At 43.4% G+C, this 25,804-nt stretch overlaps 3 protein-coding genes across 8 annotated transcripts in view; 2 read left to right on the top strand and 1 right to left on the bottom strand.

The window, feature by feature from the left end:
* Positions 1–3,319: 3,319 nt before the first annotated feature.
* On the top strand, positions 3,320–7,775 carry atp6v1e1a (ATPase H+ transporting V1 subunit E1a). The gene is made up of 9 exons (XM_077022131.1): positions 3,320–3,556; positions 4,288–4,353; positions 4,488–4,597; positions 4,677–4,743; positions 5,066–5,155; positions 5,366–5,434; positions 5,539–5,633; positions 5,837–5,924; positions 6,347–7,775. Exons 1-9 carry the CDS (start codon positions 3,524–3,526, stop codon positions 6,407–6,409), a joined length of 681 nt encoding a protein of 226 aa, XP_076878246.1. The 5' UTR covers positions 3,320–3,523; the 3' UTR covers positions 6,410–7,775.
* On the bottom strand, positions 6,728–16,628 carry slc25a18 (solute carrier family 25 member 18). Of its 5 annotated transcripts, none has more exons than XM_077022127.1 (10): positions 14,673–16,628; positions 13,050–13,353; positions 12,726–12,848; positions 11,507–11,562; positions 11,167–11,257; positions 10,816–10,931; positions 10,400–10,526; positions 9,584–9,753; positions 8,880–8,955; positions 6,728–8,761 (listed from the first exon to the last, which is right to left on the bottom strand). In XM_077022127.1, exons 2-10 carry the CDS (start codon positions 13,067–13,069, stop codon positions 8,620–8,622), a joined length of 921 nt encoding a protein of 306 aa, XP_076878242.1. In that variant the 5' UTR covers positions 13,070–13,353; positions 14,673–16,628; the 3' UTR covers positions 6,728–8,619. The 5 variants fall into 5 exon arrangements, with proteins under 5 accessions (XP_076878242.1, XP_076878241.1, XP_076878240.1 ...); XM_077022126.1 differs by having other exon boundaries at positions 10,400–10,580; positions 13,050–13,175; positions 14,673–16,627; XM_077022125.1 differs by having other exon boundaries at positions 10,400–10,580; positions 14,673–16,627.
* A 984-nt stretch (positions 16,629–17,612) lies between these two features.
* The window catches only part of cecr2 (CECR2 histone acetyl-lysine reader), a 30,371-nt gene continuing 22,179 nt past the window's right edge, over positions 17,613–25,804 (top strand). Inside the window, exon 1 of one of the 2 annotated variants that reach the window (XM_077022132.1) lies at positions 17,613–17,913. In XM_077022132.1, the coding sequence (XP_076878247.1) occupies positions 17,794–17,913 (120 nt within the window). In that variant the 5' untranslated portion in view covers positions 17,613–17,793. The remainder of the gene's footprint in view (positions 17,914–25,804) is intronic. The other variant, XM_077022133.1, reaches the window with a different exon arrangement.

Here is a 25,804-nt window from a genome sequence, read left to right on the forward strand (position 1 = left end):
CTGCATACGAGAGTTGGAAGACCCATGTTAGAAATATCCAGTCTAAAATATGAATGCTGTGACGTGACCTATGTGAGATGATAGAATCTCTTGAAAGGCACGAGGCTATAGCCAAGGTGGAATATGACAACTTACGAGAAAAATCAACTCCTTCTCAGGAAGTGAAACGAAAGATTGATGCCTGCTCTGCGGTGACAGGAGATTTAATACAACTGATGAGAGTATGTCTATCTGAAGTAGGAGAGGATTTTGATGCTGAAGTCGAAGGGCCAAGGCTGCATTTGTTACTGGACAAAGACTATGACAAACCCATATACGGATCTGCAGCTTCCACACCATCGGTGGCAAGCAGTTATAAACCTGCCTCAGACGCCGAGCATAGCAGCCAAGAGAGCTGAGATGGCTGCTGAGTTAGCCCCAAAAAAGGTTGAATTTGAAAGGGAGAACCTCATCAGTGCACAGCGTACAGAATTAAAACGACTTGAACAACAAAGGGATCTTGAGATTATGGAAGCTAAGCTTAAAGTATACACTGAAGAGGAGTCAAGAGAAAATGGCCAAAGATGCAGCACTGCATACAGCAGTTTCAAGGATTCTCATCCTTCAGGTTCCCACAGTGGAGATCAAAGAGCTCCAGAAAATGAAAGATCACTACTGCAAGCTCTGAGTGATTCAGCTGTGCTCACTAGACTCCCAATTCCAGAACCTGGTATATTCTCTGGCGACCCATTAAAGTTCATACAGTGGAGCGCTAGCTTTAAGGCTGTAATAGATTGACGCTGCCCCAATCCTGCCAAGAAGCTGTTCTACTTGCAAAAATATGTTGCTGGGGAGGTAAGGTCAGTTCTGGAAGGGATCAGAAGATGTTACTCAAGTTCCCAGAGTGGGTAACCAAGGATCTGGAAAGCTCTCCCGAAATTACCCACTCTACCAGCTTGACCCAGAGCTTCAATACTTAGAGGAGGAGGAAGATTAAGGAAAGCATCCTCGCCCTTTGATGTACGACATCCAATAATTTTGCAGACTGATGGTGAAGTGACATCCCTCATCCTCAGATACTGCCAGGAGAACACCCAGCATCAAGGAAGAGGGCAAACCCTCAATGAAGTCAGAGCTAATGGATGCTGGATCATTGCAAGAAGTAAAGTGGTTGCCAGTTACATAAGGCAGTGTGTCACCTACAGAAGAGCTCGAAGACCCACAGAACAGCAAAGAATGGCAGATCTTCCAACAGATCGTATTGAACCTACACCGCCATTCTCGTTCTGTGGTATGTTTTGGTCCTTTTTACTCCAAGCAGGGATGCAAAGAGCAAAAGCGGTATGGTCTGCCCTTTACGGGTTTCTGCTCGAGTGCGGTACACATCGAGTTACTGGAGGACATGACGACAGACGCATTCATCAATGCCTTAAGATGTTTCATAGCCATCCGAGGACCAGTGAGACAATTAAGATCAGATCATGGATTCAACTCTGTTGGTGCAAAGAATGAGTTAGAAAGAGCTCTGAAAGAATTGGAGGAAGAGAGAGTATCAAAGTTTCTGGCAGAACGACTGTGACTTTTGCATGAGTGTTCCAGACGCAAGTCATGTAGGGGGTGTCTGGGAGTGACAGATACGCACAGCAAGGAGTGTATTGAGCTCAGTCCTAGCACAGAGCGCTGGGAGACTAGATGACACCTCTCTCAGCACATTCTTCTATGAGGCCATGTCCATTATAAACAGTCGCCCTCTCACTGCAGATAGCATCAATGATCACACAAGCCTGGAACCACTGACACCAAATCACCTGCTCACAATGAAATCTTCCATCCCTCTACCTCCATCAAGCAGATTTGTCAAAGAGGACTTGTATGCAAGGAAAAGATGGAGGCGGGTGCAATATTTATCAGAGCAATTTTGGTGCAGATGGAGAAAAGAATATCTAGCAGGGATTAGCATCAGGCAGAAATGGCATGCCCCAAGGCGGAATGTACAAGTTATGATATTGTTATCATCCAGGAAAGTGCTCCTCGTAACGTGTGGAGGCTGGCCAGGGTTCTGGATGTATGCAAGGACGATGATGGTCTTGTTCGCAGAGCTGCCATTGTTACGTCCTTGTCTAGGCTAGAGGAACAGTAACATAGAGGTGCATGTTTTTATAGCAGCTGAATGTAAAAGGGACTGGACAACCAGACAAAAATTGATGAAAATTTAGCCTTGTATTCAGACATAGTATTGGATAAGACAGATGTAAATGTCTTCGGGAGTGGCCAAGGCCAAAATAACAAACAAAACGTCACTCAGAACCAAAACAGCTTTACCAAACTATACTTACAAAGAAAACAAACAACATATGAACTAAACTACACTTACCAAACATGAACAATAAATACATACAAACAAAATGGCAGCCACTCCCTACCTCCAAAACGCACTACCAACAAGATGCACAACAGGTATACATAAAGACTAACATAGAAACAGATATTAATGCTCACAGCAACAAGAGATTCACAAATTCTGTTTCAGGCTCAAAAGCAATACATGTACATGTTCCCCTTTCCTTCCCCCCCCCCCCCCCCCCCCTCTCTCTGTTTCTCCCTCCTTTTATAGGATAGGGCTGGATAGACTGGACTGGACTGGGGCGGGTAGTGGTAAAATCCGGGACGAACCTGGAATCGGAACAGAACAGAAAACACCACACAAGAACAAAACATACAAACAAACCCTCATGTTACACCATACAATTAGGTGAGCAGAATTTAAGACAGGGTTGCCAACTTTTTAAAGATCACTTGGAGTGAGATTTGAACCTGGAGGAGGAGGCGAGTGTAAACGTAAGTTGTTGACGGGGGGGGGGCGTAAATTGTTACCGGGGCGGTGTAAAATGGACACAAATTAAGTATTATATCGCGATCGATCGATCGCCAGTGGTTGGCGCCAGAGCGAACTAGTAACTCATTGAATCATAGATATGGATCAGAGGTAAATAAACTAGATTTTTTTTCGGTGTGAGAAATCAGAAGTGTGGCATGAGAGCGTGTGAAGACGGTCAAATGCGTGTGTCTCACGCTCAAGGGGTGAGAGTTGGCTAAGGTGAATGCCTTAGCAAGCCATCAGTTGTTGAGCGGCCCATCCAAAAGTTAGTTGTTTTAATCAAGAATTGAGTTCAATAGGTATGCAATGCAGCAGGCCAGGTTTTGTTATTAACGGGCTCAATATTGATAGTGTATTGTGTAACATGCAAGGAATCCAACTGAAATGTTGAGTTTTATTGAGCGCCTAACATGGATTACACAGGGATTTTTTTTAAGTACGTTTCGTTATGCAATAGCCGGAAGCGAGTGCGCATCACGTGACCTGTCATCGCAGTTCCCTGTTAAAGTTGTGGAAGTTAGCTAACGGTAGCTAACTGAAATATATATATTGCTAGCGTAGTTTCAACAACCTGACAACTCATAGGTTATCTAGCGTTATATAGCTCCTAATTCATTGATACTTTTACTTTACCACAACAAGTAGTGTGTGCGCTTTAAGAGAGCCATGGCGCTTAGTGATTTGGACGTTCAAAAACAGGTAAGTAGCCAGCCGGCTAGTTGTTGAAGTTTTGGGACGCTAAGTCAACGTTAACCGGCTAGCTAGCTAGTTATGTTAGTACGTTCACTGTTTTGTTGAATTCTAAATGCTCAAACTTTGATTCAAACATACACTTAATTACTAGCTACGGAAGCATTAAGTGTCTCACAAGGACTTACATTTTATTTATTTTAATTATTTGCATTTTTACCTATGCGAGATAAATAACCAGTACTAGCTACTGTCCTGTTTTCTCATTGTATGGAAGCTTTTAGAGGATAACTAATTTGAATTCATTTCAAAGACTTAAACCTGCTTCTTTGTCAAGTGTAGTCATGTGAACACGCATAAAGACAAGACAAACAAACTGTCAAACTGAATGAAAGAGAAAAATATTTAAACAATTGCCTCCATAAATGGAGAACCGAGAGAGTATTGCGTAGTTCGGAGTTATCCACGAGCTTCAACTCGTAGGATAAAGAGGAAGTCGGGAGCCCATGAATTGCGAATGATGTATAAATGATGTACCAACTTTTTTTTTGTAGATTCCAGGTTTGTTTAATGGCCTCCTTAACAGAATTTTTGTCAAATCTGCAGGCAACCTTTGTGAATTTGGCATTCCAGAGCTTTTTCAACCTTACCTTCCATAATCACACCACCCACATTCATGTACATATTATGCACACTTTCCTACTGTGATCAATAAAATGATTTGTCTATATTCTCTCTAGATTAAACACATGATGGCCTTCATTGAGCAGGAGGCCAATGAGAAGGCAGAAGAAATTGATGCAAAGGTAAAATATGTACTGTACATTTAATGGGACTTCACCATCACCTGTGGATGCTACGATGTCTGCTTTTTTTCTGTGTATCTATGTCAAATAGATATTTCCAAAGATGTTTTTTCATTGTTTATTTTGCTCTGCAGGCAGAGGAGGAGTTTAATATTGAGAAAGGACGTCTTGTGCAAAATCAGAGGCTGAAGATAATGGAGTACTATGAGAAGAAGGAGAAACAGATTGAGCAACAGAAGAAAATGTGAGTCAATGAGCAACCTGCATGCACTTTTGGCATATCTCCAAAATGTGTATAACTCCATCTACTTCCATCTCTACAGTCAGATGTCCAATCTGATGAACCAGGCCAGACTGAAGGTCCTTAAGGCACGAGATGACCTGCTTGCGGTATGATTGATTGTTCTTGTTTATTAGTTGGTTTGCATAATGAGTTTCAGTTGTATTTTCTAATTTTGGGATTGTTATCTTTGTATTAATTTCATTTTTGTGTTTCATTTATATTTGTATGCAGTTTAAAGCAGACATTTTCACTTAACAGCTTTATTAAAATTTGGGTTTAGTTCTGTAATGATCAACCTGAGAACTCTGAAAAACTCAGAGGAAGAGAGAGAAACCAGAATCCTCCTCTGGGTGACACTAGATTGTTGGATTATTATATGAAGTTTAAGTAGGTGCACTTCAACAATACTCGTGTTTGGTGCTTTTGTAGGATCTTCTAAATGATGCACGTAAGCGGTTGGCTAACGTGGCTAAAGATCCAGTACAGTATACATCCCTGCTGGAGGGTTTAGTGTTACAGGTAAGAGCTTTTGTTATTCTCCCTGGGTAAGACTTTAAACTTTAAAGTAGAACTTGTATATAGCCTGTCATGTTTCATTCTTGTTTCTAAATGAATAATTAAGGTTCAAAATCTTCGTTTCCTGTTCTGTGTTTGCCCAGAGAGAAATGTATATACAAAAATTAAACATCAAATATTGAATTGGCATCTCCGTTTCTTTATTGCTACCAGGGCTTCTATCAGCTGCTGGAACCCAAGGTGATTATTCGCTGCAGGAAGGAAGATCTGAAAATGGTGCAGGTCAGCGCTGGACACCATCAGAAACTCATGTGTTCAAAGCCCTGGGCTATTGATTTATTATACATGCAAGTCAGTTGAAGAACTGTCCTCTTCTTCAAATCTAGGATGCGGTGAAGAAAAACATTCCCATCTACAAAGAGTCTGTGAAGAGTGAGATTGAAGTCCGTATCGATGAGGACAGCTTCCTCTCCCCTGAAATGTAAGACGCGTAATTTGTCCTGCACCGTGTACTTCATGAGCTGTGTAATTAGGAGTGGACGTTGTGAGTGAGCTATAAAAAGCCTGGCCTTTACATTTACTACTTTGAATCAAAGCAATGCCAAAGGCTTTTGTCTTGATTGTAGTTGAAAAGGGGCTGTATAATATTGAGAACACGTTACTAACAATGTTTGGATTCAACAGCTCTGGAGGCGTGGAGATCTATAATGCTAATGGCAAGATCAAGGTGTCCAACACGCTGGAGAGCAGACTGGACCTGCTGTCCCATCAGGTAGGGGGTGCTTGACCAGGGTGGGGTTACTAACGGAGTGCACTGAGTCAGAAAGCAGGCGTGACAAATGCAGCGTGGGGAGCCAGCATTGCTAATCAAACACGAGACCACAACATTTCTCATAAAGCACTCATCAGCCTATCTATTATAGTTAACAGAGAGTTTTCTTCTTTTTCATAGCTTGTAAATGCTGTTATAGTGACCTTGACTGGAAGAAACTCACTTTTATAGGCAAAAAAGTAGTAGAAGAGTAGCAGTAATAGTGGAGTTGCTAGTATTATAATATCTAATATTTCTTGTTTGTAGTGTTTACTTATTGTTTGGTCTTTGAGCCATGCAGGCTGTATGTCTGTAACGTGGTGACTACTTTAGTTTGGTGCTGGGTCGAGCATTTCTCTATGTAACCTCTTTCTCAATCACAGATGATGCCTGAAATTCGAGCAGCTCTGTTTGGCCCTAATCAAAACCGCAAGTTCATGGATTAAGTGCCGATGCTATTACCAAAGGAGTATGAAGAGTATAGAAGAATTCACTGTGTTGGATTTACCTGTATGGGACTCTTATGGACCTTGACACACGCTCCTTCTTTGTCTTTCTCTCTGTGGATTTCTGTGCATTCAGCTGTGAAAGCTTATTGGTCCACTTCTCCTGCAGGTGTTCTTTCACATATTCTTCAGCTGACAAAAGGACCAACTGGTGTTCTTGTATTTGTTCCCTCTGGTATTTTTCTCACTTGTGAACCAGTTTTTGAGTGTGTGTGTGTGTGTGTGTGTGTGTGTGTAGGAAATGTTTTTTGCCGTACATTCCCGTTGAACAAAGTCTTTGAAATTGCTGTGCATAATTTTGAGTACTTAATTTGCACTGTAAACAAGCAGATGACTATACCTCTCCTTTCCGACAGCCTTTTCTAACCTCATAAGGTTCTTAATGCCTTTCAGGTTGTTGGCCGAGCTTGCTAACAGCAGCAGTCACAGCTTTCTCAAGGATGTCGGAATGTTTACCTGTCTTTGAGTGTGGTCGTCTTTGTGTAGCACTCTGTAGTCTTCACATGTGACTGATTTGATTTGTGCTTGTTTGTGTTGGTGTGATTTTAAAGAGGAATAAATCAAATAAATATTTTATTTTTATGTGGAAGCATTTCAGTAAGGATAAACGTCATGCTAAAATAATTTGTTACAATATAAACCACCACCAAAAACAAAACGTGGACGTTATTTTCAGTGGTCTTGAGAACAGAGAGAAGGAGGTGGATTCTAGAGCACAGAATTTTCAGCTGGAAATGTGTCCACATTAGTCATGAATGCCTAGCCTTAAATTAGACACAAGGGGGCGCTTGTTCCTATCTTCAAATCTCTGCAGAACTTAATGTGTGTTCATGTTTTGAACATCTGTACTTTTTATTGTCCATAATGCTCTCCACTGTGAAATACATATATGCAATGATACTGTATTAGGGTTTCCCCATGTTAAAACAATGTTTTTATTTTGATTATGGTTGTGATCGCACAGTATTTGGTGCAATGAGCTTTTAAATACAGCTTTCAAATTAGACGGTGCAAAATTGTGTGTGGACATAAGGCTTGTGTATGAAACAAATGCAGAGCACCAAACAGGATTATCACAGTAATCACAAGTCTAAAGAGTACAGTGTATTATCGTATCTATAATATAATCTTTCTCTAACAGTCATAGGTCTTATGTCTCATTTTATGTGTCATTCTACACCCATTTAGGGTGTGGAAATAATAAGGCTTCATTGCATTAATTGTTTTATGTGCACAAAAGATTGTTTAGAGCAATTTTTGAAAAAAGAAGCATTAAACCCAAAGAAACAATGATTATACAAGCATATATGGAGTACATGGTCCTGTTCTTTACCAGGGTGTGGATAATCCATGCAAAGTTCTGTTGTTCCTGTTCTAGCATGCCTGATCTCTACGTCAAAGCCCTTTGTGAGTTCATTCTTATGTGGAAAGCACTAAACCGGCGTTGCCCGACCTTGCTCCCAAGAGGCTACTGTACTGCACATTTCAATACTGACCGTTATCTAACAACCTGACCCACTAAAATCACCGCTGCTGGGAGCGAGCTGCATTCAGTGAGAGCTGAAAATGCAGCTTTCTCAGGCTGGCAGATGTCCCGGGGCAGGTGCGATCGGCCTGTCTGCTCGGGGTCAGGAATCTGTGGGCCTGCAGCAACACAGAGAAACTAAGAGGAAAGCACAGATGCTGAAGATTAAGGGAACAGAGCCAGTATGGTCTCCTGCACACATGCACAGCGCAGAGTGGAGTGCTGTTCTGCACTCTTCTGGTGTGTCCTTGCCACTTTGAAAAGCTTGAGGCATAGCTGACTGCCCAGCACATCTTTCCTCATGGTGGTTTTCACAGTTGTCATAACGGAAGCCAACATACAATTGGCAAAAAATATAAATAAATAAAAATAATCTAGACAGAATATTGATTAGTGACACCTAGACCCTGTTTTGCATAAGAGAACCCTGTTTATAGAACACTAGCGAAACATGATTAGTGTGCAGCATCACTGTTTATGTTAGTGTTAACCACTTCTCCACTGTCTTCCTTGTCTCCTTTGAGCATCTTTGCTAATCAACTATTAGCACACCTCTCTACATGCAGAAATGGCCAGTGTGTGTGCACTTGTTTCTAAAAATGAGACACTGCCTGCATTTCCATCTTTATCCTAGCAGCCCCATCACACGTTCCCCGATGCCCAGGAAGTACACGCCCTGGGCGATGCCAAAGAGTGGGGCAATAACCAGTGCCCGACACGTTGCCCCCTTCATGAAGGCCAGCGGTCCCTCTCGACTCAGAACACGTCTATAGATGCCAGGACAAAGTAGAATGACCTTTCAGATCTTCAATATGCTACAATTTCCTAACAACTTCTCAGACTGGATAACAGAGAAGCATATTTAAAAGTGCTTTAAAAATGTACCGTGTGCAGTCAATAATGCCCCGGTATGAATCTTCTCCCTCTCCTTTCTGCAGGGTCTGAAGGCGAGTCTTTATGACTAAAACAAAAGTAGATGAGTGAGTATCATACTGGCAATCCTCAAACAGGACTGTGTTTCCGCATTAAAGTGCTTTATGTCCCCACAGTTCACACAAGGCTCATGTCCACTTGGTGACTCTGCTGCTCATTTCATGCTCTGTTCTGCTTGGTCACTCTGCTGCTCAACTGCTCAGGAGTTTTAAACTTTCCTGAAGTAGAACAACCCGAGAAAACTACACTGAACATCTGCCTGGCTGTGAGTGCAGACGCACTCACCAACATGCTAATGATCTTACCCTGAAGTTCCAAGCTAACACACAGGTCCTAAAGAAGGAATTAGAGCTGATTGTTGAATCTGTTGGACTATGAACCCGAAGACTAAACACTCCAAGAGTGAGAGCATGAGGGAGGGAGACAGGGAGAGAAGGAAACCATGAGAGAGAGAGAGAGGAGAAACCATGAGAGAGAGAGGGAAACCATGGGAGAGAGAAACAGGGAATGAGAGAGAGACAGGGGGAGAGGGAACCCATGAGAGAGAGACAGGGAGAGAAGGAAACAATGAGAAAGAGAGTGGGAGAGAGCGAGAGAGAGAGGAAGGGTCAGGGAGAGAGCGAACATGAGAGAGAGAGACGGTGCCTGAGTCTCACCGTCCAGTGGAGTGACCGTCACAGCTGCCACTGAACCGGCAACACAGCCAGCCATGAAGGACTGCAGGAAGGAGGCCCGGTCCTGCAGGTTGCCATGGAGATCTCCTTTCCGACCCACTGCATTGAGTTTGGCGAACAGCGGGAAGTAGATCATGGAGAACGGTACGTCCCTGGGGGGGGGGGGGGGGGGGGCATGAGGGGAGAGAGAGACCAAGAGAAAGGCAGAGAGAAAGAAAGAAAGAAAAACAAAGGCAGAGAAAAGAAGATAAAAAAGACAGAGAGGGAGGGATGGACAATACAGCAGGCTACAGTAAAACAGCAGAGTAAGGAGTATCATGGCAGGACTTTTGATTGATTATCCCAAAGCTTTTCAACTCAAATTACATATGGAAGTGTATGGATAATGTAAGATATCAAAAGCATTTTTATATTTTTATTTTAATATTAAATGAAGTTTGTTGGACGTGGATTAAGCCTTGTATTCGTCTACTTCACATGGCCAGTGGAAAATCATCAGTGGAAATCTTTAATGTGGGTCATGGAAATGTTTTTATTTGGCCTGAATTGTCAATATTGATCTTTCAGTAGAACTGCCACTAATAGGAATTTAGTGTTAATCAGAGACTGTGAAGGACAGATGGGGGTTGACGGTACTTTAGGTTACAACAGTTGGGTACAGGATTGCTTCATGAATTGACCCTGTGTACCTGTGGGTGCATGTGAGGGTGGATGAATTTGTCTGGGTGGTTCTCAAGGTGATTGTATTTGTACTCTCTGAGAGCATAGGCTGTGATGAAAAGGGAACAGTGTGCCCACCTAAGCAGGGTAGCCCCGATGCCCTTGTACAGCCCTCTGAAGCCCTTGGTTCTCAGCAGCTCCAGGGTGATGGCCACCGCCGATGCCCGAGATGCCACCGTGCGGCCTGGCTGGACTGCCTGAGACCCTGCCGGGGCAGGAGAGGGAGGGGTGGCAACAATCGGGGCTGACCTCTGGGCAACTGCAGGAACAGACGCATGAAGAGCTTCAGTGCTACCACGGCATTGGATGACACCACACTCCACTGAACATTTAGGAAACAGCTGATGTGTGGTAAGGATCATCCCAGTAAGGATGATGCTTTCTCACCTTGACTGTGATGTGGTGTACTAGAACAGGGAAAATGTCGATCTGTGTGCTGCCGTGCACTTACTGGTCACGTTTACACCAAACAAGTTCACGTCCTCACAACTCACCCAACCTGCCAGCGTCCTGCAGCTGAATTTTTAACATCTCCATGGGAGTGGTGACCACCACCTGACAGGTCCCAGCCCCACAGCCTGCCAGGATCTCCCCCCACAAGGGCAGCTTCCTGTGGGCCACACACAACCAAACGTGAAGTAGTCTACACTACAACCACTCCAACACACCGTTACAGGGACACCTGCTCAGAGCGCTTGTCAACGTCCTGGATGAAAATGGTTTTTTGTTTAGAATTATACATCAGTCTTTTTCATTGTATGAGTGTTCAAGCTTCTAGATAAGGTTTTCTTTACGTTCAAAACAGGATATTAGAGAGTGTTAAGAACTGTTTGAAAAGGAAGCACCCATTCTGGGAGAGGTGCTGTCTGAAGACATCATTGGCTGCAAGCTTGATGGCTTTCTCTGGAGTGACAAGAGTGAGATTCACGGCAGCACCTGGAACAGTTGGTGAGCGGACACGAGGTAGAGTGTTACATTCAGTTCACCTTGTTTTCAGGAAATTGCAACGCCACTAATGCACAATGCATTTCAGCATTATTCCAACTGTGCAATAATGTTTTGACACAACACCTTGACATTTATTAATTTTATTAATCAATGTAGCTAGTATTCATCTATTTAAGTATTTTACTTTTAGGGGACATAACACAGACATAATAGGTTTAACAAGCATAAGCACAATACCTCGGTACATGCCAAAGTAGCCCTCCATTCTAACCGTCTTAGTCAAACAGTCCAGCCTTCACAACAAAACAGAAATGTGTTTCTGATTAATGGGATTATCCCATGATCATGTGATCTTATTATCTCCTCTATGAAATAAGTCTGTTGCTAAGATGTTCTTAGACTACCGTTGCTGCTGAATCTTGAGAACTGTTCTTATATTAAACAGATTCTGATAGAAGTAACTGAATTTCAGTTTTTACATGATCTGATTCAAGTAATTGAGCAGCAAATAATATTTTATTTTTATCTTCTTATATTTACTTATCTTAATTAGTTCTATTTACTTAACTTTTTATTATATTGTTTACTTTACTTTTTTACATTTTATGTTATTTTACTTTAATTTATTCTAACATTTTCTTTTTGTCTTCTCCTTTTTATGTTTCTTTTATTTATACTGTAAAGCACTTTGAGTTGCATGTATGTATGAAAGGTGCTATACAAATAAAGATTATTAGGGTTCACACACATAGTGTGGGAACCCTATTGTAAAAAAAATAAATAAATAGAAGTCAAAAAGCTAAATTTACTTTCTGTTGTGTTTCTGTTCAGTAAACACAAGTCCCGTGCTGCATTAACAGGATGTAAAATGCCTTCTAGAACAACAAAAATAAAAGCGGAGAGTCAGATATATCCCTGCAAGTCACTGTGCCAAGAAACATCCCCTTTAACTGTCTTTCACTGAGAAGTCTTACTAGAAAGAACGGCCCAACCATGGTCCTCAATACAATTATTATTTAAAACAAAGAAAAAAATAAGGCTGCCAAAGAACCAGCTCTCTGCTACAGCTGTTTCCCCCTTACTGCTGACATGTGGTACATCAACTCATTGGTGGCCATGCATTGGTGGTCCTTTGTCCAGAATGACCAAAAGAAAGCTCAGGAAAGGACGTTGTATGCTCACTTGTCTGAGTCGCAGAGGGTAAAAGCACACGACTGGTCTGACACTATTTGTGTGATGCAGAAGCCATGTGGCAATAAAGTTTACCACAATTCTCCAACCAGTTAGGACATAAAATAAATCCCACATGGACTCTTCTAGCCTCTGGTTTTATAGCAAATGCCTGCCAGAGTTGGAATGTGTTTCCATAGCGTTCACTAGGACTCAATATCTGCATTAGAAACATAAACTACTTCTATTAAGTTTATTTAAATAAATTAAAGATACAAGTACTCACATCCCAGTATAGACACGAGCACCCTGCTGGTTCTGAAGGCGGGTCTTGGCCAGATCAATGGGAAACACACATGTCACACCTACTAACCCTGCCACACCCCCATTAATCAGCTTAGCAGGGAGGCTGCAAATGGCAGGAAACACAAACACATGCAAACACACAATCACATGCAAACCCATGCAAATACACACACATAGAATCAGAAACATTTACTTCCATGCTAACATGTCTGAGAATTCTCCCTTGTTCATTTGACTTTAATTTGTCCATTTAGAAAAACAAGAAGAAAATAGCTTTACATAGATTCAAAAAAGAAATACATACCTAAATTTCTGCTCAGGCATCCTGTGCAGCACAACTCAGTCTACTCCTTTAGGACCCCACAACCTTCTTCGTGTCTATTCTCTTTCTCTCTCACTGAATTGTCTGAGCTATAAATGAGAGAATAGTCTGCCAGGCCCACGCCCAAATGGCTAGTGTGAGGTTGTGCTGGTGGACACACACACACACAAACACCCACCCACCCAACAACACACACACACACACACAAACTTTCTCCCTGACTTCAGGTGCAGTCTGCAAGTGGTTTAAAAAGTCCCTCTGTAAATTCTGCTAATCTCCTCAATACCTAAAGAGAAAATAAAACAACTGAATGAAAATATCATCTCTAAAATCATTTGTGAAATGTCAGACTACCTCCTTGGTAATCTGAATTTCTGAGGAGTAAAGCAACTTTGTAGAAATTTGTAGAAAATCAAATCCTTGTTTCAAAAGTTCTCTAATCTTCCAGCTTTCTATTCATTTAGCAGGGACGTGAAACCTTACAAATGAAGGTCTTGCCAGTTCATGTTGCCTATGTTTTACATTAAAGAAAAAATGTCATTTTTCGAACATAATGTTGCAAACAGTATTTATAAAAGTGATTGTTGCTGGTATGTTGTTTCACTTGCACTATAAAGTGCACTTCACATGAGAAGAAGAATCAGTTTGCTTTGTAGTCCTCAAATGAACTAGTGTATGCTCCATAGAGCAGGTCCTCCACATGGAGGCAGCCATGTTTAAAACAGAGTTAGTACAGAATCTCAGGCCACTAGATGTCAAGGTAATGCAAGAAAAAAATGAGTTAATCCTAATTAGTTAGCAAAATAGTTAGGATACACCATGGCAACCTCAGAACATCACCTCACGTCTTGCTTTAGCTCTGTACGTGGTGGTCAAGTGCATTTAACAAGACAATCTTCTACAGTGTACACCCCTCTAAAACAGCACCACTGCTTTAAAGTCTACACTTCTGCTCTATACGTGTCTGTCAGCTTAGTGATTCTTTCCTGGTCTATCAATCCTCTGTCTCACCATATCAAACATTCCCTCTCTGGTTTTTATTTAACTTTGAAAACCTCTAACAGGTCTGTGTCTATACATCTACCACACTCCACTTGTTCTCTTGCTCTCTCCCCTTCTCTCCTCTTCTCTCATCTCTTCTCCTCTCCTCCTCTCTCTCCTCTCCTACCATCTCCTCCTCGCTCATCTCCTATCCCTCTCTCCTTTCCTCTCCTCTCTTCTCTCCTATCCCTCTCTCCTTTCTTCTCCTTTCCTCTCCTCTCTTCTCTCCTATCCCTCTCTCCTTTCTTCTCCTTTCCTCTCCTCTCTTCTCTCCTATCCCTCTCTCCTTTCTTCTCCTTTCCTCTCCTCTCTTCTCCTCTCCTCTCCTCACATTCTAAGCATGTTTTCCACTGAGTTCTCCCTGCCCAACTTTCCTTTCAGCTCTGCTCCTTTCACACTCATCTGGTGCCAAATCACACGCAGTGGTCCCTCTCCCCTCCCGTGCCCCAACTTCCCACAGGCGCACCCCACCTCACACTCGCTCACTCCCCGACCAAGCCAGGCCGTTTCAGCAGCACTCTGAGCCCGACTGCCTGTTGCAGTAGAGGATCACTGCGTTCTTACCTCCGTTGGTGCATCCCATCTGACTGGATTCAGCACACCACTTCTTCCCCTTTATTTCACACCAACAATGTGTGCAGCAACCGTAACCAAGTGTGTGAGTGAGAGAGAGAGAGAGAGAGAGAGAGAGAGAGAGAGCGAGAGAGAGAGAGAGGGAGAGAGGGAGCCGACCAAGCCAGCCGCCGAGCAGGGACTGTTACACAAACACAAGCTTTGTGTCCACACATCCAAGTCCCTCCCCCTTCTGGTGACTCCCAGTGACATAGGCAGGAACACAGCTTTACACTAACATGACATGACATTGCACACACACACACACACACACTCAAAAACCTCATAACGTAGTACTAAACAAACAAATACAATTCTTACACCAAATAGCAACAGACTTTTATACATACATAATATGTATTCACACAATATGAATAATGTCCATTCATAAATATGTAAATGAATTTTAAATACATATGAAACACATCCTCAAAGGATGTGTCCTAATTACATCTGAATTAGCACTCAAAACCAAACATTTACACTTATATACTCTGTGAACTCTGACCTATTCACAATTTTTTATATCTATTTACATTCCCCAGGACACTCTGATTCATGCCTATTGATTTAGCTATATTGATTCCCCTATGAGCCTCATGAGAAAGCAATTCAGAGTAATAACTAATAATCGATCTCTCTTCACTAAGCTGAAACTCACACCTTTCAAACAGTGGAGAACCTTGCAACCATGTATTAAAGGAAGAGAAAATGTTTCATGATAATATAATGAACATGCTATGAAAGAGTGTAGCTGGGGCACTCTCCGAGAACAGCTGGGCACTCTCTGAGTATAGCAGGGCCACTCTTTGAGTATAGCTGGAGCACTCTTGCAAGACTGGACTTCTGATATAGTTGGAGTTGGAACTGCCTCTCCTCAAAGCAACTGCATTAGCCTGATATCTTCATTCACGGTTGGGTTCTTTTACAAGGGCTGAATCAGTTGTCAAAGTTTCAATAGGAAGGGATGAAACCTATGACAAATGCTGTGGGCTATCTGTAAGCTTAGCTGTGATATTAACTGAGCGTGCTCCCTGTGACTCAGAGCTGCGTGTGCTGTCACCATGTGGAGAAGAGGGTGGATGTTAATCTGCTACAAATGAGGACACCCCCAACCCCAAGCTGATTAACCAATAGGAGAGAGCAGAGGACAGTTTGCTCGGTTTGTCAACGGTTGTTTCCCCTTGACAACCTGGTGTTAGATTACCAACCCCCAACAGACCGCTTTCAGTGTTCGATTGTCTGAATGTGGTGGAAGGTAGAAGATCTAGGCCAAAACGATAATCCTGTATTATAAGTCAGTATTATTCTGTCTGTGTAGTACTTGTGAAAAACAAAGAAAAAACTTTCTGTTCAATCAAATTTAATGTTTGTAATGTCTTTTTAAAAACAATTTTGGTTACCAGGTAAAGAATAATGGCATTACCTTAAAAAAATAATGGCATTGCCTTGTACATACAATGGTTTTGAACAGATCTGTGTTTATAACATTGTCTCTACTGATGCACTGAGGAACCTATTCTGATAGGGTACTGGGGAGTGCCCCCTGCTGACCACATTTAATAGTGCATCCATCAGTAATTTGGGCTTCTGAAGTTGATTCTGCACTCTAGAAATGTCAGGTACAAAATATCACAGCTTTTGTTGGCTGCAGTGTGATTTTATATTATATTAGTTTCAAGAATGTAAAAAACAAGAAAAACATTGTATTGTGTGACAGTTGTTGAAAGCATGTTTAGGATAACCTGCTCTATTAGGATAATGGTAGGTCATCACACCCTGGGATCCACAGCTGATTGAATGCCCTGTGAAATCTACCCTGACCTGTCGGAACCTTGACAGGAGTTGGGGAGATATTTCAACAATATCCTGTCTCCTAGCAACATTGAAGCAGAGACAGGAGTGGGCCCCCCCAGAGACCAGAGCTCATCAAGAACTACCACCCCCCCCACCCCCCAAACCACCCACCTTTCAACCAACCTTGATGATACGTGGGACACAAGCACAATCACACAAGAGAATGGTTATTAAAAGATTGAAGTATAGACACAATAACTAGACTGTAACTAAATGAAACATTAGATCCCCAGCCAGCCCGGCACTCATCACCAGTAAAATGTGACAATTACGTAACATAACCTCTACTCTCTAAACCTGTAGACAGCACGTTGCTCTAGTATTTGTGTACTCGTATTGGCCGACTGGCGGCGCTAGATCATCATATCAAACAACAACATCAAATACTTTTTAGTACCTATAATACCACTTCTCAGGATAAACATTTACTCACTTTTCGCATTTATTTTCAGGCTTTCGGATTGTACTGCCCCTGCTTGTTATAGTACTAGTGTTTTATTGCGTGTATTCAGTGAAATTAGATGCTAGAAAACTAAAATGGCATGTACTGTGTACGAACCTTTCGACAAAAATATGATAAACTTCTGTTATCTTATCATACATACATACATACAAATTATATATTTTTGTATATAGCATTAGTTTATTTGTTTTCAAGAAAACCCTAAATATTTCTGATATGGGTACAGCCTTGTTACGCATTAGCAAAATAAAGCGCTTTCAACGAAATTCAAACATTTTCGTGCATGCCCTTTAAACGGGAATCCACCTTTCGAGTAGAGGTGGTATACGTGACAACAAAGAAACAATTAATGCGTGTTATTTGATCGCTTTTAATCAATTTGGCGAAGACTGCTATTTAAATACATCGGTACAAAAATAGGGGGCAGTTGTTCGGCGGGTCTCGTATTATTTAAAGGCGTTATTTTGTTTGGGTGAACTTTGTTTTGGTCGGAGTACACCCCTCCCCGGGCGAACATGGTAGCGCCCGCCCCATCTGTTCTCCTCTCGTGAAGCTCCGACCGAACCAGATTGTAGCGCTAGAGCTGCGGGCTGCGATGGCAACGGCGCGAGCGGGACAGCGAATGTTACTGTTCAGTTAAAGATCTCGAACGTTAAGAGGAAGTCGGATACACTCTCGTCGAAACGACGTCTAATGTGAGAAACACGGCGAACCTAAAAAAAAACCCCTCCCCTCTTTTTTTTTAAACCGAAAATGTCCCAGGGATGTACAATTTCTGTGGAGGAGGTCCAGTCTTGGTGGGAAGTGCCCGCCATAGCTCACTTCTGCTCGCTCTTCAGGACCGCGTTCAACTTACCGGACTTTGAGATCGAGGTAACCGTCCTAACTCCAGCCTAACGCTCCTTTCGCCTCGTCCGCCTCTCCGCCCGGCCGCTTTGCGACCTGAAAAAAAACACACGAGAACAAAGTCCTAAGTATTGCCAAAGTCCTCGGCCCCTATGTGAGCGACAACAACAACACGTTCGCGTAGCTAACTTCTCGAGTAGCGGAGCTAGCTGGTCGGGTTAGCTCGCAAACTTCAGTGTGTTATTGGGCAGCGTAGCTGGTGTTGCTAACATAACACACGCACTAATCCACACAGTCTATTAAACACTGTTTTAACCAGCCGCCTCGTTCGTGGTTGTTCTGAAAGCTGGTTCGTGTGGCCAGTGTTTGGCGTTACAACAGCGTGTCAAGTCTGTTATTAGTCGTAGAAGCGGCTCGGCTACCCGGAGCCGAGGAGCCATCTGGTTCTGGTGACTGTGTGTTTTTCCTGTTTCCACTTGGTTAAGTTTGTCCGCTCACGCCGCCGCGATGTTGATCTGTGGACTCAAACACGCTCGGTACGATCCAAGAGTTCACTCAACTCGGCCGGTGAACCCGTAACGTTTTGTTTTCCCCTTGTTTACTTTGTTTATAAGAGTTAATCCTCAATGAAGGGTTGGTTTATAATTTAATGGCTGGCGAATGCAATCGGATTATGAACTGCTTCGCACTTTGTTGAAATTGTATTGTGATCTGAACCCTTCTCTGATCTTTTCCTTTTGTGCCAAGTGTGAAGAATGAAGCCAAGTTCAGGACGAGTTTATTGTTGTGTGGCGAGCCCAGTTGGTCATTGTTCGGCCGCCGTCCGAGTGGCGAGCCAGGCTGCTCCGGTCTGCGTGATTTAATGGTGTTTCAAATGGTCAATCGGCGCTTGCTTTGTTGATGTAATTGCTTGGAGTAGAAGTAACTATAGCTGGAGTTCAGCAATGCAAATGCGGCATTTAGTGCTTAACGTTTGTGCTTTACACCTACACGTTGTTTTATGTGTATATATTTCCAGGGTTTACTTCAGGTCTTTTAAAAATGTTGTGCGTTGGGGGTTTACTTTGTAAACAGTACGAAATGGAAAGACCCTGAAGTCTTGAGATTCTTACAAATGAGAGAGGTCCGTCTCAAAGCACGACTCGACCACCTCTGCTCCACCTCGACCCCCACCTTTCCCGTAGGTGCGAAACGCGCTCGGCGTCGCTTTGTTACTGCCGTGACGCTTTGAACGCGCTCAGGAAAGTTGGAGCCAGAATGCACCATCGCACTCTTTCCCAAAGCAGACGGAGCCACTCACACGTGCAATACGCCGTGAGAATTTGTAGTGATTGTTTTTGCGGCAGTTGCTGATGTCCGAGCATCGCCCCGCCACATGTCTAACTGTTCTCATTTAGGCGTTGTGAAGGCGAAAAAAACGCCTGATTTATCATCAGCGCATCGGCCTTCGAGCGCAAAACGCCTTTCGGCTCAGTCCTTCGTCTTATTTGTAGGGTCGTTACCTCGAAAACCCCCGTGCGGAGTGGGTCGACAACCGTCGGTGTGTCTCAGCGGTGTATGTAGTACCGACGTGGAGGTTCTCCCTTTGATCTTTACGTCATAATTACAGGCTGTGACGGTGTCCAAGGTCACCGAGTACAATAGCGCTCCACTCCGTCTGTTCGGCGTCCTCCCGCCACACATGTCGAAGACGGGATAAGTCCGTGTTGTGAATAATCTATTGTCAGTCTCTTGATTAAGAGATGAAGTTCAGGTCATTTGTTTGCATTGAGAGCCCTTCACGGCACTGGACATAATGGTCGCCTGTTTAGAATTGTATCTGTTACATTAGCCTTTAGTGTTAATGAGTTAAGTAGATGATTGAACATGTCACTTTTGACCACCTGGGTTGGCATATTTTCTGGTTGTAGTTTTGAAAATAAAAGGTGAGATAATGTAAACTGAGAGTCAGATTTATTTAAGGTGAATTAGTTGTGTTTTCAGAAAGAATTCAAACATTCCCAAGATTCTCAAGATGCGCATGAAATAATGTTGGGGCAAAGTTGATTTGAGGGTTTCCCTCTATTTTGGTGCAGTCTTTCTGACACATTAGTAAGTAGTATTGCTGAGTACTGTTCCGGGTTTTAAAAACTGTACTGATTTTGTCAGAGCTTCTTATGTCTGCAGGCATAAAAGATAAAACATTTGGATTTTATTTGAATACCTCTGGACTATCTGTAAATAGCCAAAACAGGCCTTATGCATCCAATACATACTGTTAAGAGACTAACCCTGCTAACAGAAAAAAATGCTTAATCTCAGTTATTTGGCAGACCCTAAGCCTTGTGTGTGAAACAACTGTTCCTTACCATTGTTGAGGTTTGTTTGATAGGCAAACAGATCTTAGGTGGCCTGGTCTGTTGTGGTCTGATGGCCTATTATTATTTAAATCATGGTGTCACTGTAATATCACCTAGAAGACGTTGTCGGATGAAACTTTGCTAATTTGGGGGCACTGCATTTATTCTTGTGCACATTTGTGTGGTTTGGGTGGAGTGTTGAAGATGATTCATTTTGTTGCGTGGCATACTGGTTTGTGCAGAAACACCCTCTGCAATGAACATGTCACACTGAAATGGTGCATCAGATCTCTTCATTTTCTCATATAATCAAACCAAGCCTCAAGGGTGTCTAGCCCACACAGCGGATCTGTCGGCCTTGCTGATGAAGACTGTGGTGTGCAAACATGCTCCTGCCCCCCCCCCCCCCCTCCACTCATGTTGGTTTATAGGTCGTGTGTGCAGCTCCTAAATGGCTTGCCTGAAGAACCAGGTGGCCAGTTCAGTAAACAGCACACAGATCCTGTTGTAAGAGGATCCTGTGTCTTTGTCATAGGAGGAAGTCCAGCCTAGAAAGTGATTGACTGATCATCTCTCAATCAGTGATTAAATGCAGAAAGATGCAGAAAGACCTGTTGGGTAAAAATGTAATGGGCAGAGGAGGTGTACTGAAGAACGTGATTAATGATAGAGGCCATACCTTCATGCTGTCAAGCTCAGTGAAGTTGTGTTATCTGCTGCGTCTGTTGAAGGCCATCCTATATTTAATTATATATTTGTCACTTTTTGATTGATTTGCATGTTTTAGGTTATTTGAACATTAAATTCTGAAGAAAGGATTTTAAGAACTCACAGGTCCGTTCACTTTGTTACACAGCTGCACTAAATACAGTGTAATTCACTGTGACTTGCTAATTGTCGGCATGCTAATGACCCTGTAGTATACCTTTCTAAAGATGGTGGTCATTCTTTTCATCTGTCTTTGTTAAAATTTTCCATCGGGGGAAGCGTGTCAACTCGTTAGGTGTGTGTGGAGCCTTGCTCCAAGGTCAGGGCAAGCTGCACTTTGCAATGCTCTATTCCTCTCCAAATCCCTCCGTAAAGCTAAGCGCTGCTCTGCACAAACTCCTCTGGACAGGAAGAATTTAGCACTTTGTGGGCCACAATGGACTGGTGGGAGGAGGTAAACCGACACTCACCCTGTGACCGTCCCTCAGTGTCTGTGGATAGCGGGACCGTGCTAGCTGGATATTACAAACGCAGTGATGCAGGTTGGAAGTGGCTCTGCTGGCCTGCTCCTTTTCTTCAGAGGCCCGGGGTTCGGTTCCGGTGGGTTGACAATAGAGTTTTTTTGGGGGGGGGTTGCTTGGGCTTGCCTTGGCAGACATTCAAACCGGCTCCTTGCACATTGTTTCCCAGTCCCACTGTGCCGTTGCTCCGTGCCTCCCTGCCTGGAGGAGAGAGAGCCCCAGCAGGAAGAGGGCCCCGCTATCTCCTCGCCCTTTGTCTGAGCTGAGCACGCTTGATTTCCTGGCACTGTGGCTGTGAAACCAGCCCTGAAATCCCCCTACTGCCAGGCGCAAAGAGACCCCCGAATCATCCTGGATAGCCCACCTCCCCCCAGCACACATACACTCACACCCCAGCCCAGTACCACCACCCCCTCCACACCCCTCACAAACACAGCCTGGGGGACATTAACAGATGACTTTTGAGATTTTCGCATTACTATTTCCACATGTCTTCATTACTGTATTTCCATTTGGGGGACCACAGACCACCCTTCCTTGATGCTTGGGCTAAAACTCACTTTAACTGAATAAAATATTGCTTCTTCAGTCTTAAATCTGGAGGGTTAATTTCTGACTAATTAATTCATTTATGACATGGCCAGATAATTCAGACTAGAAGACCAATCCAATAGGAGGAGAGGTGAGAGATTAATACTGTTTGGACAGCATTAATTTAGAACTCGTGTTATTCAACTTAATCAGAGAACCTGCCTTGGAAAGCCCACAGGGACTGTGTTTGTAAAAACAGTTTGGAGTTTGGAATCAGCCTGGTGTAGAAACAACTTTCTCGCTCTCACCACTGTTTTGTCAAGTGTGATTCAGAGACTGCACCTCTGCTCCACAGGCCACAAACGTGGCTACAGACCAACCTCATTCATCTAAATGTTTATAGTGTTTGGTCTTATCTGAGAGAATCAGTGGTTTGGACTGCAAGAATTGTGTCTTGGCACTCCACACAATACTACACGGACAGTCTGCTATCACTGTGAAAAGATGATAACACGTACAGTGATGTAGCGCTACAAGGCTCGGCTTACTGTTGACGTCAGTTAGGATCACTGTCACCCCCCCCCCCCCCCCCCCCCCCCCCCCCACGTATGCTCTCTCTAACTGTTTTGCAAACATTTTTTTCTTGGCTTTTGTAACGGAGGTAGCAGTGTTCACTTGTGTTTTTTTTTAAGGTTGAAGTCCTCTTTTTCTCAATTAAGCTACATCATTTAGCCACATGTGCCTCTGAAAGCCCCCCTACCTGCCAGATCAGATAAGATTAATCCCAGGGTGCACCACGTCGGCTGCCGGCTTGCTCAGTTGTAGCTCATTTACACCTGTCAGTAAAGAATTACACACCTGGATCAGTAGATAATTATGGTTTCTCAAAAAAATCCTAATTAACACTTGTCCATTAGTGATCACACAGGCTATGGAGGAAGCATTAATTAAGGCCACTGGGGTCACTGTGTGTCAAATCACTGGGGCTCAGCACCACCTGTCTCAGAGTTTTAGATTGTTTGAGCACTCTTTAGTTTTATGACACAAAAACAGTGCTAAATTTGTAGCAGATAAGTCAGCTTTTTAGACATCAAGTGTTTGAGTATACAACAAACTAATAATGAGTTCATTCTTTAAAAGCCCAGTGAAAACTCTGCTATAAGACGTCTGTCAAAGAAACAGACACAAACAAACAAGAGGCTAACTTTTGAGTAGCTAAGTCACCAGAGTAGTAACTGATGGAAGGACTAGGTACTGTCTGCAGTATAATTCTCTGAAATAAGGTGTGTCACCAGCACTAGTTTTCCAAGCGTGACTGCTTCCTCTGGTGCACGTGAGGTTTGCCCATACAGGTCTTGTCCCCAGCCCATATATTTTCCATGAAAACTTTCTGAGCACTTCCTTTCAGAACAGGAACCGAACCTCCCAACTCCACCGTGTCCGTTCGACGCCATGTGGCACAGCTGAGAACCGAACCAGCTCTGCTAAGCGGTACACCACCTCTTAAGGTGTGTCGTTTCTCATGCCACAGTATTCTTCCTTCCTGTTATTTCTGGAGGTAGCTGACTTGACTCTGATCAGCATCTTGTCCCTTTGTCTCATCCATCTCCCTGCCTTGCACTACAGAGGACAGCCCTTATGCCCTGTGTGTGTGTGTGTGTGTGTGTGTGTGTGTGTGTGTGTGTGTGTGTGTGTGTGTGTGTGTGCGCGTGCGTGCGTGCGTGCTGAATAGGCCCCTCATTTATGATGCTCCTCTCACACACTGCTGCTGCTCCTCCACGTTACTCCCTGCTGGCATCACCATGACTAAATCACAGATGGTGGCTCTTTCTTTCTTTGCCCCCTTTTTCCCCCGGAGGGTGGAGGTGCTCCTGACTGGGTGCTGCAGCTCGTCTGCACCGCCCTTTCTCCCAGACCCTCCCCATCCTGATTGTAAAGGGAGATTTAGTCTGGTAGGCCCTGGCAGAACGAGAGTCAAGGACAAGACCCCCCCACCCACACACACACACACACACACACACACGCAACCACATCAAACCCCCCCCCCCCTTCCCCCCCAAAAAAGCAGATGGATTGAGACGAAAACAAGGGATCCATGTTTCTCTGTGCCTTTTTTTGTGCATAATTTGTTTACTGTAGACCATCTGAGAAGTCAGGTTGTTGGTGGAGCTCACGATCAGTGGGACGTTTGACGCGGAAGACCTGCTGGGGTTTTTTTTTGTGGTGGGCAGGAGGAAGTGTGGCGAGTCTGGACTCATCCCTCGCTGCCTTCCCCGCCCTCCCAGGCTGAGGAGTTCTGCTGCTGGTCCAGCACACGTGTGCACCACTGAGCCCAGCTGAGCACCACCATGTCCTAGAGCAGTGGTTCTCAAACTTTTTACACAAAGTACCACCAACTGTCAAACGAAAAACCTCCACGTACCACCCCCCCCAAAAAAAAAAAAAAAAAAAAGAAAAAGCTGTTTGGCGAGTTTAAGTTGTTGACGGGGGGTTAGCGAACGTAAATTGTTACCGGGAGGATGTAAAATGGACACAAGATAAGTATTATATCGCGGTGGTTGGTGCCAGAGCGAACTAGTAACTCATTGAATCATAGATGTGGATCAGAGGTAAATAAACTAGATTTTTTTGTCGGCGTGAGAAATCGGATGTGTGGCGTGTGAAGACGGTCAAATGCGTGTGTCTCACGCTCAATGCGTGAAATTTGGCAACCCTGCTCATTACACACATATGTTATAATGTAGTTCTCCTGTATTTCGTGTTGGTAGGGGTTTACAGCACAAAAAGTCTTCGTGCGACATGCCCTCATACTCATATCGCACGGAAACGAGCAAGTTGGCTAAATCTGCGACATCTATGGATTCATCTAACTGCAGTGAGAAGCATTTACTCATTTTAATTCTCTCGGTCAATGTTTGTCTGACGTTGTTCGCCATTTCATCAATTCTGCGAGTGACTGTGTCGTTTGAAAGATGCACCAGATCGAGCTGTTTAGCGACATTTTCTCCGCAAATAATACGAGTCATCCCTTTTAGTTTCTGAATTTCAGGACTTGTCATAATTCTGTTTTAATTAAAAAAATGTGTTGTGTAAAAAAAAAAAAAAAAAAAAAAAAACTCAAAGCATCTTTTATTTTCCGAGCTCATCTGGCGTACCACCGCGGGGTGCTCTGCGTACCACCACAGTTTGAGAACCACTGTCCTAGAGTACCTGCCATTAAAATAAATATAACGCAGAGTCGTCTATGAAAACATTTGTAGCTTTAGTCATTCGGTGTTCCTTTCCCCCTTCCTGTTCCTTCTTAAATAGGTTATATTGGGGAGCACTGGGATAACACGCTCTCTGCACACTTCTGTATTGGCTCTTTTTTAGTTGGCACTTCTGTTTTGCGGCTGCCCCTTTTTCTGTCCCAACCTGTTGGCAAACTCCGATTAAGTGAATATTGTTAAATTTACTGTAGTGAGGATGTTCTGTATCCGCCCGATTGTTCACTGGTGCAGGGTTCTGGCAGTGGCCCTCTGCCAACAACCCTCCATAATCTCTTCTACTGGAAGTAGTTGAATGCAGGAAAGGATATTGTTAAAACTGTATGCTTGCTGTAGTGTTGTAATATCTCAAATGGTTCTTTTAATGTGAGCCATGGGGAAACGGTACTAGTTTCATTCTGAACTAGTTTCATCTGGTCCCTATGAAAGGTGAACACGCGCGTCCTCCAGCGCTGCGTTTGAAGTGGTCGTGTGTCGCTTTCAGCGCCATCCGCTTGTTTCACAGTGGGGCTTTTGGAACTGCTTCCTTTGAGTACTGGGCTTTCATAGACGC

The sequence above is a fragment of the Brachyhypopomus gauderio genome, chromosome 11 (genome assembly GCF_052324685.1).
Source record: "Brachyhypopomus gauderio isolate BG-103 chromosome 11, BGAUD_0.2, whole genome shotgun sequence".
In the NCBI taxonomy this organism is placed as follows: Eukaryota; Metazoa; Chordata; class Actinopteri; order Gymnotiformes; family Hypopomidae; genus Brachyhypopomus; species Brachyhypopomus gauderio.